The sequence below is a fragment of the Urocitellus parryii genome, chromosome 4 (assembly GCF_045843805.1).
Source record: "Urocitellus parryii isolate mUroPar1 chromosome 4, mUroPar1.hap1, whole genome shotgun sequence".
Taxonomy (NCBI): Eukaryota; Metazoa; Chordata; class Mammalia; order Rodentia; family Sciuridae; genus Urocitellus; species Urocitellus parryii.
Genome location: NC_135534.1, coordinates 10,899,014 through 10,914,224, shown reverse-complemented (window position 1 = coordinate 10,914,224; position 15,211 = coordinate 10,899,014). Strand labels below are relative to the sequence as shown.

At 47.6% G+C, this 15,211-nt stretch overlaps 2 protein-coding genes across 14 annotated transcripts; one reads left to right on the top strand and one right to left on the bottom strand.

The window, feature by feature from the left end:
• Positions 1-911: 911 nt before the first annotated feature.
• Positions 912-12,138, bottom strand: Bscl2 (BSCL2 lipid droplet biogenesis associated, seipin). Of its 13 annotated transcripts, XM_077797418.1 has the most exons (13): positions 12,058-12,085; positions 11,296-11,354; positions 9,709-9,906; positions 7,768-8,084; positions 6,559-6,640; positions 4,106-4,249; positions 3,190-3,324; positions 2,934-3,031; positions 2,214-2,355; positions 2,027-2,099; positions 1,784-1,834; positions 1,585-1,701; positions 912-1,141 (listed from the first exon to the last, which is right to left on the bottom strand). In XM_077797418.1, the coding sequence occupies exons 3-13, from the start codon at positions 9,796-9,798 to the stop codon at positions 993-995; spliced, it is 1,398 nt and encodes a 465-aa protein (XP_077653544.1). In that variant the 5' UTR covers positions 9,799-9,906; positions 11,296-11,354; positions 12,058-12,085; the 3' UTR covers positions 912-992. The 13 variants fall into 13 exon arrangements, with proteins under 13 accessions (XP_077653544.1, XP_077653548.1, XP_026263347.2 ...); XM_077797422.1 differs by lacking the exon at positions 11,296-11,354 and having other exon boundaries at positions 1,585-1,665; positions 1,754-1,834; positions 12,058-12,138; XM_026407562.2 differs by lacking the exon at positions 11,296-11,354 and having other exon boundaries at positions 12,058-12,138.
• Gng3 (G protein subunit gamma 3) lies at positions 10,759-11,754 on the top strand. Its single transcript, XM_026407567.2, has 2 exons — positions 10,759-11,002; positions 11,263-11,754. The coding sequence occupies exons 1-2, from the start codon at positions 10,904-10,906 to the stop codon at positions 11,389-11,391; spliced, it is 228 nt and encodes a 75-aa protein (XP_026263352.1). The 5' UTR covers positions 10,759-10,903; the 3' UTR covers positions 11,392-11,754.
• Positions 12,139-15,211: the final 3,073 nt, after the last annotated feature.

Sequence of the window (15,211 nt, the reverse complement as noted above, 5' to 3'; positions counted from 1 at the left end):
TGTTTTGGTAAAAATCATACCACATGTGTGGCAGTCATTTCCTGTCTTCTGCCTCCCAATGGACAGAGATGGGAGGGGTGTAGGGGCCAGAATGATGTATTCTAGCTCTTCAGACCCGCCCTAAATTATCCCCCTTCCATGAGACAAGTCACATGGATGAAGCAGAAAGCCTGCTAGTGGCCAGGATAAATTTTCTCCTTGTACTTCTTAAGACTGTGGAAACAACTGTGCCTGAAACAGTCCAGGTCTGCAGGTCTTCCTGTGGGGCAGAGTTCCTTTAAGGGGCAGAGTTGAAGGTGCCTGGGGCATGCATGGCTGGCCTTTTTTCTTTGGGTAGTGGAGATTGAACTCAGGACATTTTATCACTGAGCTATATCCCTATCTTTTTTTTTAATTTTAATTTTTTGGTACTGGGGATTGAACTCAGGGGCACTCAACCACTGAGCCACATCCTCAGCCCTATCTTGTATTTTATTTAGAGACAGGGTCTCTTAGGGCTGGGGATGCGGCTCAAGCGGTATCACGCTTGCCTGGCATGTGTGTGGCCTAGGTTCAATCCTCAGCCCCACATACAAAGATGTTGTGTACGCCAAAAATTAAAAAAAAAAAAAAAAAATAGAGACAGGGTCTCAGTGAGTTGCTTAATGCTTCACCATTGCCGAGACTGGCTTTTAACTCATGATCCTCCTGTCTCAGCCTCCCAAGCCACTGGGATTACAGGTGTGCGCCACTGTGCCTGGCTTTATTTTTTGAACAGGGTCTCTGTAAGTTGCTGAGGCTGGCCTTGAACTTGTGATCCTTCTGCCTCAGAGTTAGAGTTGCTGATCTACAGGCTATGCCTCCATGCCTGGCTGGACACAGGGTTTCAAATAGGCCTAAATCTACTTCAAAGAGTCAGGAAGCAGCTGGCACAAAATAGTTTATTTAAGGGAACACAAGGGGAGATCCCAGGTGGGAAAGTGCTGGAATGTGAGGAATCTGTCCTCTTTTCTTTAGGAGCTGGAGCAGGTGGGGCGCTGTCTCAGAGCACCCATAGAGGGCTCAGAGCTGCCCAGAGTCTCTGGGGCAGAAGCAGAGGCAGAGGCAGAAGCAGGTAGGTTGGCGTCAGTCAGCAGAGCAGCATCTTCCCAGGAGCCTGAACCTGGGCCAGGAAAAACCAAAAAAGGAAAAACCAAAAAATCTCAAATGCGATATTAAATTAACCCAGGGTCCTACTCCATCCAGCCCATGCATTCCAGTGTTGGGGACTGCAAAACAAGTCAAGATGGCGCCTGGCAGTTCAAACCACTCCAATAAGGAATCCCCACCAAGCTATTAGGATGGTGGGGATTCCTTATTGGCTGTCTGCTGTATCTAGATGATGCTAATTGAGTCAAGCTGTGTGCAATCAGTTAGGTATATATACCTCTGCTGTTCCGCAATAAAGCGGCTCCCACTACCTTGGGTGCCCGCCACTTTGAGTTCCCGCTCAGTTCCCGCTGAGTTTCCCTACAATAAAGCAGTTCCCGCTTCAACCTTCAAGTTGCTTGTCACTTCCTAGATATTTTGCCCAGCTAGACTACGGCATTCCAGGGTGCCCCTCACCATCACTGGCCTCCCGCTCCAGCTCCTCCTCTCCACTCAGGGGCTGCTGGTCTGGTTTCTCCTCCTCAGACAGCTGACCCTCTGTGGCCAAGAGTAGGGCTGAGTCAGACGCAGATGCTGAAGGACAGGGCTGAGATGTCAGGAAGGAGGGATTACTGCTGCACCATACCTGTCCCTGAGGGATCTTCAGGGCTCTCACCATCCTCTGTCACATCTGACAGTTGAGTTGACTCCTCCTGTCCTTCAGGCCCTGCTCCTCCAAAACAAGTAGAGGACAGGATGGGTAGGGTGGCTGTGCCTAGAGGGCAGTGCCTACTTCACCTCCTTCAGCCTTCTCTTCCACCCTTAGCTCAGCATGTGAGTGCCTTTATGCCTCACACTGGAGGCAGGCAGCTCTGCTTGCCTAACCCCCTCACCTCCCTAACAGCCCCTCAAACAACACCTTTACCAGGCTGACGGGTAGAGATCCTTCGTTGGCCTTCCTTCTGGGAAGTCTCTCTTTTTCGGATATTAACCTGTAGAAGAGAAAGGACTGAGCAGTGAGTACTGACTTTCCTCACCAGAGATGTCCCTGCCCACCCAAATAAACATCCTCAAAGAAAGAAAAAGGGGTCACTGCCCCTTGCAACCTGCAAAGAGAAGCGGTGTCGGGGCCAGATGCCCCCCCACACCCACTGCATGTAGCTGAAGAGCACAATGACGCTGAGGAAGGTAAAGTTGCTGGCAACACCTATGAAGGCGCAGGTCATCGGGAAGTTGTATAGCAGGTACCTGAGGCAGGAAATAGCAACAAGAGTTGAGCAGCCATTACCAAACAGCATCAACTTTCTAATTTCCCAAGCAACTCAACTGAGTTTGGTTAGAGCTAGCCTCTGCCTCCATGTTCCCTGCCCACCCCCTCCCAATTATCAGACCTTGCTGCATCAAGTACTAATAAAGACTAAGGACTCTGGGTAGTCTCAGCATTGCAGGGCCACAGGCAATGGCCTTGATTTTGGCCAATTCTGCTAAGCAAATGAATCAAGACAGTAGTATGTATGCATATTTTACCTTATTTTTGAAATGGGACTTTTACTATGTTGCTCAGGCTTACCTTGAACTTGTAATCTTCCTGTCTCAACCTCCCAAATAGCTGGGATTTAGGCATGCACCACAATGCCAGACTCATATAGGTATTTTTGACGTTTCCCTGGGAGCCAATATGCTAATGTGCAGCAAGGGCAAGAATCTCTGGCCTTTGAAAAACTCAAACCAATGCTGCTGTTAACCTTTTACCTTTACTTGGGATACTCTTCATTTAAGGACAGCATCCAGGAGAGCTGTCAAGGTCTATTTCAGTGATTCCTCACCTGAGCCCAGTGAAATGGGCATGGATGCGAAGGTAGGCTCCATACATCTGGATACGCTTGCTGTGGATCTCAATAATTGCTCCAGTTGTTGGCACGTACTAAGAGGGAGAGAGGGCAGCATCAAGCCAGGGTCTTGATCCTGTCACTCTTGATCCTACCAGCCCAATCTGAGGCCTGCTCTGAAACCAGAGGCTCCTGGAATACAATTCTGGGCTGACAAGAGGGTGGTCTCCTGGTCAGCCTTCACCTCACTCACCGAGTTCTCTCTATAGTCCGCATAGAGTTCCACCTCCAGGAGCTGCTTCTGCTCAGCAAAGCCAAACAGAAGGAGGCTAGAGAAGACCAGCGTGTCAAGCATCTGGAGCAGGTCTGAGCGGTAATGCAGCATCACCTGCCAGGGCCAGGAGGCAGAAATTGGGGTCAGGTATCCAGGTTCCCACAGCTTTCCCCTATCCCTGAGCGGCCCATGCAGGCTGCTCCTCCCTCAGGCTCCCTGCTCCTCACCTCCACTTCCTATTCTCCTGTGTCCACTAAACCATTCCACCTACTCAACCTCTGCCCATGACTGACCACATTTCTCCATTCCAGTACACCAAAGGCCCCTCCTCTAAGACACCTTTCCAGGTGAAGTGTAACATTGTCTCTGCCTTTCCCCAAAACAGTTCTGTCATCCAGGATGGGATCCAAACCCCAGCACATCATCTGCTTTCCCCCCAAGACAGACATTCATGATGAGGTTCTCCGGACAGTTCATGCAACAGTGAGATCCCAATGCTGATTAAACATCTACCATGTGAGAGTAAGAACTGCATTCACATTTCCTCCTACAGTCCTGATCGAGGCAGTTACTATGGTACCCATTTAATACTACTTTATGCCTCATGAGTTGTCTGATGTTCCGTGGCTGGCATGTTTCTGGTGAGGATCTATCCGCATGGCTCTAGATCTGTTTTCTGAGAGCTGCTCCACTCTTCACGTCTACTCCAAAGCTGGATGTGCTCATGATGTGCTAGGGAGTTTGGAAAATGTTTGTCTTGGTAAGCAGATTTCTCCTCCCTTATCCTGACGTGTCCTCTGACCTCAGTGCCAAGATTTTCTGCTGAAGCCCTACCCAGATATTCTGACTCTGCCATCATTCTTCACAACTTCCCAGACAGGCCATGAACACTTACCGAACGGGAAGAGGTGGAGATGATTCGGCCACCTCTGGTGTAGCATGAAACAGTGACCAAAAACATGCCCAAATCTTGATTCACAGGAGACTCTGGCAACTCAAGCTCTAAGGTGATGCGATATGGCTGTCCATACATCAGCACCTGCCCAAAGTAGCCCCCATTTCATTTCAAAAACTGTTTTTTTTTTTTTTTTTTAATTATACTGTCCAAGTTCTATCTTCCAAATATTCTGCCACCCCCTTGGTTAGCCCAAAGGCCTTCCAAAGGTTTGTCCAGAGAAGGTGCTGCCCCCTTCTGGTGGCTGGGTACCTCCACTTCCATATCCTATTGGTTCTTCTGAATCAGTCCCGAAAGGCTCTGTCATATTTCTTTCCCAAAAGTGAACGGTCATGTTGCCAACTGGGCCATCTGTGACTCAGGCCTGTGCACTGGTGAGGCTGTCCCTCTTGGGATCAGCTACCCTCAATTGTTATTAATTAACCAAGAACCAGAAGTGCTCAGCCTCCCTAGTCAGCTCTCTCACAATCATTGTTAGCAGTAGCATCTTGATGTCATTCTGAGTCCCTAATCTTTTTTTTTAATATACCTTTATTTATTTATTTAAAAATATTTTTCTAGTTGTTGATAGACTTTTATTTTATTTTATTTTTTTGTGGTGCTGGGGATTGAACCCAGGGTCTTGTGCATACTAGGCAAGCACTCTACCAACTGAGCTATATCCCCAGCCCTATTTTATTATTTTATATGCAGTGCTGAGAATCAAACCCAGTTCCTTATACATGCCAGGCAAGTGCGCTACCGCTGAGCCCCAGCCCCAGACCCTTATTTATTTATTTTTATGTGTACTGAGGATTGAACCCAGTGCCTCATCCATGCTGGGCAACAACTCTACCACTGAACAACACCCCCAGCCTCCCTTTATCTTTTTTTTTTTTTTCTTTTAGATAAGGTCTAAGTTGCCCAGAATGGCTCTAAACTCCTAAGTCAGGTGATCTTTCTATCTCAGCCTTCTAAGGAGCCAGGATTATACACCTTAATCTGGGGTTTGAGTCCCTATCTTGGTCCTGCTGGTGGGTACCTACCATCACCCCTCACACAGGAGTTTTTCACTGGTCTAAACCTCAAAATGTTAAGGTTTTCCTAACCATTCCTATATTCTTATAATTGAATCATGTATTCAATTTTTTGGTGCTAGGGATTGAATCCAGGGCCTCATACATACTAAGTACATACTCTATGACTGAATTTCACCCCCAAGCTCCTCCAACCCCCCCCTAATGATTCTTGTCTAGCAGATGACCCCTCAGAGTGGTATATGAGAAATCAGAGCTAGCCAGGCATAGTGGTGCACACACGTAATTCCAGCAACTTAAGAAGTTGAAGCAGGAGGATCGCAAGTTCAAGGCCAGCCTCAGCAACTTAGTGAGGCCCTTAGGTAATTTAGTGAGACCTTGTCCAAAATAAAAAAAATAAAAATAAAAATAGCTGGGGATGTTTCTTAGTGGTTAAGTACCCCTGGGTTCAATCTACAGTACTAAAAAGGAGAAAGGGTGTAGGCTAAGTTGCTGAGGCTGGTCTTGAACTCATATCTTCCTACCTCAGTCTGTGGAGTTGCTGAGATTATAGGCATGCACCACCATGCCCAGCCTTCAAGATCCTTTTTAAGTTCAGGGATTCTATCCTTTATTAGAACTTCCATCAGCTTGCTTAGTCTTTGTATGCATTTATCAGAATTCTCAGGTTTTATTTTACTTTTTAAGACATAGATGGACCTTTATTTCATTCATTTATTTATTGAGAATCAAACCCAGTGCCCCACACATGCTAGGCAAGTGTTCTACCACTGAGCCACAATCCCAGCCCAGAATTCTCAGTTTGCTTAAATCACAATGGCATGTGGCCAGTCCTCTGGCACAATACCCTTTGAAATAACAGGTCACATACTTATCAACTATTTCATAATTTTATATACAAGCCTTTAAAACTCTTGGATGGATGCCATTCTATTCTAATGAAACAGCTGATTTATTCACCTAAATCCAAAACACACTACTGACATTATCTAACAGATATGACCTGTCTGAAACAAGTCATGTCTCACCTGTTGAGAATGAGAATATTCCTAATGTCTGCTGCAGAAAGATCAAAACACACTATTCATTTAGATTCTAATTTCTCTTCAACTTCTGTTTCCTTCCTCTTTTTTATATTTATTTTTTTAGTTGCAGTTGGACACAATTCCTTTATTTTATTCATTTATTTTTATGTGGTGCTGAGGATTGAACCCAGGGTCTCGCACATGCGAGGCAAGTGCTCTACCGCTAAGCCACAACCCCAGCCCCGCTTTCCTTCCTCTTGTCTCTTACTCAATCCCTGTTCTCCCCATCTTAAGCCCTACTATCTCAAATCATCAAAACTCTAATTAACTTCCCTGTATCTTCCATACTCACCCGATCACGTCCACTTTTAGCCAGTGAGACATTGGCAACAGGAAAGGAGCAGAGTGAGGTGGTAGAGGAATCACAATCGGTCCTAATGAGAAGGGGGAATGATACTCTGCTAAGTTAGAGTCCACTTTACTTATATCTGCAATTCTTTTGGGTTCCTTTCTCTCCACAATCCTTTTTGATAGGTGAACAAATGTGACCAGTAGATTCAAGATACTAGAATGAATTTTTTTTCAGACTTCCCCCCAATTCTCTTCCTGCTACTTCAGTTTATTGCCTCTCATGGGAACCTACAGATATGGTGTTTCTAAAGACTCCTTTGAAGAACTTAATAAAATATAGATTCCAGGGTCCTAACCCAGAGATTCTGATTCAGTAGTTATAGTCTGGTCCCTATTTTGAGAAAACTCCCCAAAATGGTCTATAGATGACTTTTAAAGTCATTAAACTGATCAAATTGTAGGGAAAACTCTATATGGTATGTAGGTATGCAACATACACCTGGGCATGTACATACACTATTATGGCAGGAAAGATCATAGGTTTCTTAGGATCTATGTCCCCTAAAAGTTTAAGATCTACCTTAGAAATTTCAGTGCATGACTAGGGATTCAGGACAGGGGAAAAAAGAGATATTGGACCACTGATAATAATGTCCCCTTCAGCTGATTGGTCCTATACCCATTCTTAGGAATAAGAGAAAGAATCTGGCAGTGTAGGAAATGGGAAAGAATAAGGGGCCAGGCAAGTAGTAGGACTCTGGGAGTCAAGTTTTTGTACCCAGTCCACCTTGTATTTCCACAATCTATTGTGCAGCAGACTATTTGGGATAGGAGGCAGTAAAGTAAAAGGCAAAGGAGATATTTCCTAATACTTCTTCTGCTGAAAGCCAAGTGAGTTTTGAGATGCCCAAGGGGTTGGATTGGTTCAAACTTCTACAGTGGCTCTGAGAGAGGTTTGATAGAACCTAAACAGAACTGACCCTTATTTTTTTAACCAGAAATAAGCGACCACAGGTAGAACTAGCACCCTAAAATCCTACCATCCCAGACCTGATCCCGCCTTGGGTTGTGGTAGGTGAGAAGTTCTGTTAGCACAACAGGCTCAAGTTTCCTCTTCTGTAAATGAGGGGACTGAAATGAATAAGCTCCAAGAGTCCTTGCAGCAATTTTCACACAGAATTCCTCCATTCTGACAGAAGACCCCTCTCACCTGTAGTAGAAATGCACAGGGCTGAGGTGGCTGACTGTTGGCATGTAGGAATAGTAGAAGGAGCCATAGAGAAAGACAGACACCCAGAGCAGGAGGAGGATGGTGCAGAAGAGTACCCCAAACTGCAGCAGCAGCCTGCGGGCACGGCCTGCCAAGACATGGCCCACTTCCTGGGCCCACAATAAGGCAGGTAATGGTGGATCATTGACCATGGCAGGGAGAGCAGGGGGTCTAGCCCCCGATTCAGGTCTTGCGTTCTTAGCTGCTCTGCCACCTGGACGCCACCCCTGGCCATGGGATGAGGCAGCTGGCGGTTCCTGGAAAAAAGAAAATGAAAAAAGAATGATTTCTTCCCGTAAGCAGTTGGGGACAAAAAAGACAAGTTAACTAGACTGGGGAAACCAGAGATAGCAGGGTAAAGCAAAGTCATTTTTTTCATATGGCCTTTCTCCAAGTGTTTAGGCTTCCCGGCCAATTATTCCTTCCTTTCCCTTGTCTTCCTTTCCCTTTAATACCTTTGCCCCAGTGTCAGTGCTTCTCAGTTGAACTCTTCCCTCAGAAGCATCTGATTTTGATGCTTGATACTCATTCTTAGCTAGCAATACATAACACAGAGAATGAGCATCTTAACATTCTCTCAAAGCAATTTTATGCCAGGCCCACGGTGCCTGCCTATAATCCCATGCTGGAGGTTGAAGTCAGCAATTCACAGAGATCCTATCTCAAACAAACAAGGGCTGGGGTGTAGCTTAGTGGTAGAGTGACCCTGGGTTCAATCATCTCTTTAACCCACACGATGACACCAATCCACAGTGCCAGGTGGTTGCACGGAGAGGATGCACGACTTGCCTATGGTCGCACAGCAGGACTCAAAGCCAGCAGCCTAAGAGCAGTCACAATTGCCTCCCGAGCTTCTCTCCACCTCCAGCTGCGCTAGCTTCGGATAGGTGCTCCGCACGCCCGGCAGGGCGTCTTGCAGCCAACGGCTGCTCCCCGCCAGTCCCCTCGGGCCCGGTGGTGGGCGCGGCGCGGGAGCCCCCACCTAACTGCGCCACCATGGAAACCAGCCCGTCCGCCGCCACAGCACTGCAGACTCACCAGCCTCGCGCGCTGCCGGGGCAACGGCGAGAAGGGATTTCCGGCTGTCGGAGAAGTCCCGCCCCTTTCTGCCGTCAGCCATTGCAGTCTGGAGGCGGGGCCTCGTCAGGGGCGTGACCTGACAAGGGGCGGGGGCCCTGTCTCTTCCGGCTCCCCCGGTCTCTCTGCAGCCCTACACCCTGGACCACAGGGGCAAGATGCCTCCCTCCAGGCTCCGAGAGATATGCCCCAGGGCATGTTCTGACTCAGCAGAGTCCCCTCAGCCTTCTGCTGGGGCACGGCCCTTTGCCCATACCCTTCACCACAGGCCACTTAACTCCCGAAGCGGGGGACGGAGGTGGGGTGGGGACGCCGGCAACGATTTTTTATCCCTCAAGGCTCTTAGAAACTGTACATGTCCAAGGCGGGGAGTATTCCTTCAGGTGATGTTGTATTCTGTGGGAACCCGTCCATCCCGGGTGTTGCGCAGGTGGCCGGCCTGCTGTCCGCTATTTACAAGCGTGTCAATATTGCAGTCTCGCCATTGGTCTCCAGCTCTTAGTGAGTGATCAGCCTCCTCTGACCCTAAGTGGACGCACTCTCCCTAAAACATTAGTTTAGGTCTTGGCAGATGGCGTCTTATATTTTGTATCTATCTAATTACCCCACTTAAGTTCCTTCACTTTGCAAAATCAAATGTGCGTACATCTTTGCATAATGCTGCAGGCGTGGGAGTACCTATTCAAAATATCTGAAAATTTTCCAAATCAATACACCTTCCCTCGCTATTTGCTACCCTCCCCCCTCCCCCAAGCCCACCTATTTCCAAAATATTTCCACTGACTCCCAAACAAGGCCCCTTACCTCCTCTTTGTCCGATCCTTTGATCTGGTCTCCGCACACCTCTTTGCCCCCAGCTTCTCCTTCTCTTTGATCTGCCATTTCTTTAGACATCTTCCTGTCCCTGGATCTCAAAAATCACTTGTGGCTAGACTGTAGTGATCTAGAAGCTGATCACCTGTAGCGCGTCACATTTTCCTGGGTATGGGGAATGGAGGGTTCCTGGGAGGAAAACGAAGATTCAGGTGCTAAGTGCTGTGTCAGGGTAGAGAGGAAGGGAGGAGGGGGCCTGACTGCCCAGCTGATGTCAGATTTTCAAATGAGCAGGGTCCCCCACAGCCAGTAAAGACTCCACTGCAGGGGCTGTCACAGGCCTAGACCACCCCATTTGAGGGGGGAGTCTGCTTCGGCCTCAGCTCCTTTGGAGAGGGCTTTAGTCCAGGCTTGGGATGCCTGCAGTGGGGGAGGGGCAGGTAGTGAGACAGTAATAGTGGGGGTGTGCTCAGGGGATGCAAGTGGCAGCCAGGCTCCCCCACTGGCCAGGCAGTTGGTATGCTCCAGGATTTGAGCAGCTCCTTCTAGCATCCTTCATCCTTCAGGTATCAGGCATCTAGGCACTGCTTGAGCTGCAGAAATTGAGAGACCACCCCTTCACGGACCTCAGGCCTGACCCTTTCCCAGTAGCCTTTTTTGTATTATCTGCTTCTGCATCAGATATTTTCAGCAGCAACTCCCTGCAGGGTGGGGTACCCCCCCCATCTGAGGCAGTTTTTGGTGCCCCCCTCCCCCACTGACCTTACACTCCAGGGCTGAGGCTGCTGCTGCCGCCTGTCACTTCAGGTGAGTAGGGAGCAGCTTGTTTTTTATCCCATTGGGATTCAAGGAGGGTAGGTGGGGGTGATATGCCCTCCTCATCAGGGTGGGGCTCTTTTTGGTTTGGTTGAGGGTTTTAGAACTGGGAACACACCTGGCTTGAAGGACTGAAAAAACCTTGGATCATTTGCATGTTTGATGACCTGGGGTCCAGGCCATGTGGCCCACCGTCTCCTATTTTTCCACTGAGGAAGACAGGGATGGGACAGGCAACCAGAGGGGGTTGGGAAAAGAGGGAAACAAAATATTGGGGCATGATCCACCCTTGTAAAGGTTGGTGAGGAGTAAGCACAGAAGGGGCCTTTTAGCTGAGACAGCTCTGAACTGTCACTCTCTTTTCTCCAGGATGAAAGGGGAGACTCCCGTGAACAGCACCATGAGTATTGGGCAAGCCCGCAAGATGGTGGAACAGCTAAAGATTGAGGCCAGCCTGTGCCGGATAAAGGTGGGTGGGACCCTGGCCAGGCCTTACTGTGCAGTAGGTTTCCAAACCTCCAGATAAGAGATGCTTCTTTCCTCGACTTCCTGAGGTTAGGGGAGGAGGCTGGGGCTCTGCTAGGAGAGCTAACCCCAGGTTTCTGTGGGGATGAGGGAGAAGACAGTCTCAAGGAGCCCTATCCATGGTAAAAGATACCCCCTTTGGAAAGAGGCTGTAGTCCCTTTCAAGGGTTCTGGCTAACTTCCCTTCTTACGGCTGTGCCCCAGGTGTCCAAGGCAGCAGCAGACCTGATGACTTACTGTGATGCCCACGCTTGTGAGGATCCCCTCATCACTCCTGTGCCCACTTCGGAGAACCCCTTCAGAGAAAAGAAGTTCTTCTGTGCCCTCCTTTGAGCTACTTAGTTCCCACTCTCCTCACCTTTCCCTCTCTGTCCTTCCTTAGGTCGGTAACTGTGGAGACCTTCAGAGGCTCCCCGCAGCCCATTCCTACCCTTGCCCCACCCTGTGAGGTTATCTGAAGCACAAGACCCTGCTCACCCACATCGACCCCTCTCCTCGCCCTCTGCGGCCAACCCCAAGCAACCCGTGACTAGGGCACTCTTAACTCTACAATCAGAGAGGTTTCTGCCAAACTGCCAGCGTCCTGTCCACGTCCCTCTGTGACCCGTTCAGACAATGGAGAGAGGGACGCGCCAGGTGCCTGCTCTCAGTCACACCGGGAGCTACTGGAAGGTTAAAGCCATTTAAAGAATAAATTCATCCAGAACCTCAGAGGGCAGCTCCTGTGTTAGCATTCTTGGGGTAGAGGATCCTAGACAACAGATTTGCCATACCCCGGAAACAGGGCCAAAGAAGGTTAGACGTTGTCAAGGATGGGAGCTCAGCGGGCCAGGGTGGCGGCGCATCGCCACTGGGAGAGGTGTTACAGCGGACACTCAGAAGCTGCGGGGATCGTACACACACCCACACGCGCGCGCGCACAGAAGGCAAGTAAGCACGAAACAGACTGAACAGGGTAGGTTTAGGGGGCTACGGGAAGGTAGTTGCTGGTCGACCGACCCTTAGGAGCGGAGGGGCGGGGCGCGCGGGGCGGAGCAGACCGGGCACCGCACCAGGGGCCGCTTCGTGCTAAGATGGCTGCGCCCGCTGTGTCGTGCAAGATGGCTGCCGCCTGGCCGCGCCAACATGGCGGCCTCCACACCGGGCGGCCCGCCGTACGGGATGCTCTCAAAATGGCGGTGCCCGGAACATCGGGCGCTCCCAATATGGACCCTTCTGTGTTCGTCGATCTCAAAATGGCTGCTCCTACTCTTATGAATTCGGTGTCTGCACCCCGCAGTTTTGAACCAGACCACCGCCCCGTGGTGTCCAAGGCACATGGGCAGCCATAAGGATGGATCATGGGACAAAAGGGCTCCAGTTAGCACAGCGTGGCCGGCGCTGGTCGCGTGGATTTTAGGGGGAAAATGAAGGTTTCTGTATCTCGCCAAGTAGACTCCCTTTGAGGCGGCAATGCAAAATAGGGGTCTCTTCCTGGCACCATCTTTTTGGCGCAGGCCTGTAATCCCCGCGAGTAAAGAAGCTGATGCAGGGGGATGGCAAGTTCAGGCCAGTCTCAGCAACTCAGCAAAGCCCTAATTAATGTAATACGATGCTGTCTCAAGATAAAAAAATAAAAATGGTCAGGGATGTGGCTCAGCAGTTAAGTGCCCAGGGGTTCAATCTCTGATACCAAACAAGGCAAAACAAAAAAACATCTGTAACTTTGTTTTTTTGTGGTGCTAGGGATCGAACTCAGGGCCTAGAGCATGCAAGGGTACTCTACCAACTGAGCTATATCCCCAGCCCAGCATCCCAATATCTCATTAACTTAAGGGACACATTCTTCCTGGGTAAAGCCTGTTTTGTGCCTGGACGTGCTTGGAGTATAGAGAGGCTGACCTGCTGTAGTAGTAAGGTGACTTGTATTCAGATATAACCTTTCACCCCAGGTTCCCTTCCCCTTCTCACAGGAAATCAACAAGGGGAGAGGAAGAGAGGAAACCAAAGGAATAAAGAGTATTTTATCAGCAATTCCTAAAGATGACCTCATGGGCTCCAAGGGTAGCCTTGAAACAGCAGCATTTCACTGTTGATGGAATTTCTGAGCTCTAACAGATTCTGGAGGCCATCTAATTAATTCCCTCACCCTGTAGACTAAGAAACAGAAAATAACCTGGTTGCACTCCAAACACCATTTGTTCAGAAAATCTGCTTAGTTCCTTCTGTTACTTGTGAAAACTACAGGAAGGCTCAGGTCTGTCATAATTCTGCATGCTGACAATGCCTGGCACATAACAGTACAATCCATTCATTGAGTGGCTGCTAAGTGACAAGCAGAGCATAGAGAATAAGAACCCTTCCCTTTTCCTGCTGCATCACAGTGCTGGGCAAATTCCAGGAGAGTAACTGAAAATTTCCACACCAGCTCAGCCTTGGTAAAAAGCCAAATGTGCTCAATAAATGTAACCTTGACATTAGGTTAAAAAAAAAATCACCCTGGTTGGGGGAAAATAGCGCTAGGCAGTTACTATAGACAGGCACAAATTATAAATAACCATTAAAAACAACACATTAGGGCTAGGGAAATAGCTCAGTGGTATCACACTTATCTAGAGATGGGTTCAAACCCTAGCACCTGGGTGGGGTGATAATTAATTTAGCTCTAACAATAAATGCCCAGGGAATAGGCAGTGATCAAAATCAAGAATGACATTTAGGGTACAGGTTTTTTTTTTTTTAAGTTGTAAACAGACATACCTTTATTTATTTTTTTAATGTGGTGCTGAGGATTATTTATTTTTTTAATGCTGAGGATGGAACCCAGTGCCTCACACATGCAAAGCAAGCGCTCTACCACTGAGCTACAACCCTAGTCCCTAGGGTACAAAGTTTTAAGACCCTGAAATCTGAATGTGTTACCTACAGAAGCGGGGGTTTGTTAAAACAGTGTCTACATTAATACCACTCAGACATGGTATATACTAAGAGCCTATGATCTGTCAGCCTTAATGATGAACAACCCCACCATTAGAAATTGCAGTTACAGGGCTGGGAGTTTGGCTCAATTGTAGAGTGCTGGCCTAGCCCTGGGTTCCATCCTCAGTACCGCAAAAAAAAAAAAAAAAAAAAAAAAAAAAAAAAAAAAAAAAAAAAAAAAAAAAAAATATATATATATATATATATATATAAAATCAGTTCAGTGCTAGCAACAAAATAAGAGTGCTTTAATTTACCTTCTTAGTTTTCAAATTCACTATAAAGCACCCCCAAACATTTGTTGAATGAGTAGGCTTTTCTTCCAGTCATCACTCATAAATACTTATTTCCTTTCATATATGGACCCTTACATTTAACCCCAAATATCCAATGATTTTATCACAGTCCAAGTATACAGAGGTGAAGTTAAAATTTATATTCTTCTACTCTAATGGCTCAAGCTCTTAGCATAATCAAGAGCTAAGAATCCTGGCCCCCTCACCACCAATGCACAGCTGGCTCCCATGTGAAGCATGGTAGAAAAGGAAGGCAACAGCAGCCATGCAAGGGAAAGCCATCCTTGGTTGGACCCAGTGCAACTTGAGAAATAAGCTTTAAAAAACATAAACGAGTAAACACAACCCAGTCAGTGCAGCCACAGGAGAAAGGGTGAATTCAATCCAAATGGTTATTTATTCTAAAACTGGAAGCTACTGTGCCTACATTTTTGCCAGAATGTTGTAATGAGAACAGGGGAGGAAAAAGTTACAGATGTAAACAATGACACAGTTACATTTTTTTTTTTTAAATGGTAAAACCCTTTTTTACTGGCCACTTCCAAGAATGCTTTACAGGTTGTGCAAAAACATTTACAGGCTCCATGTGGTGTTTTGTTTTTCTCACAAGTTTTTCCATCTACAACTACAACAAACATCTGATAAAACACTAAAAAGTCTTCTAAGGAAAACAAGGCTAGGGATCCCTCCTGTTACCATAATCCACATTTCCCCCCCTTTAACATTTGTTTTTTCATAATAGACAGACAGAAACAAAATCCAGACATCCACTGTTTGAGTGATCTCTTGGACTGATCCAACAAGGATGTGGCAGTTTCATTCTCTACCCACCTAGAAAAACAGCTTTTTAAAAAAAAGATGACTTTCTAGTGTCAAAAATCAATGGCAAGTACTTCCCT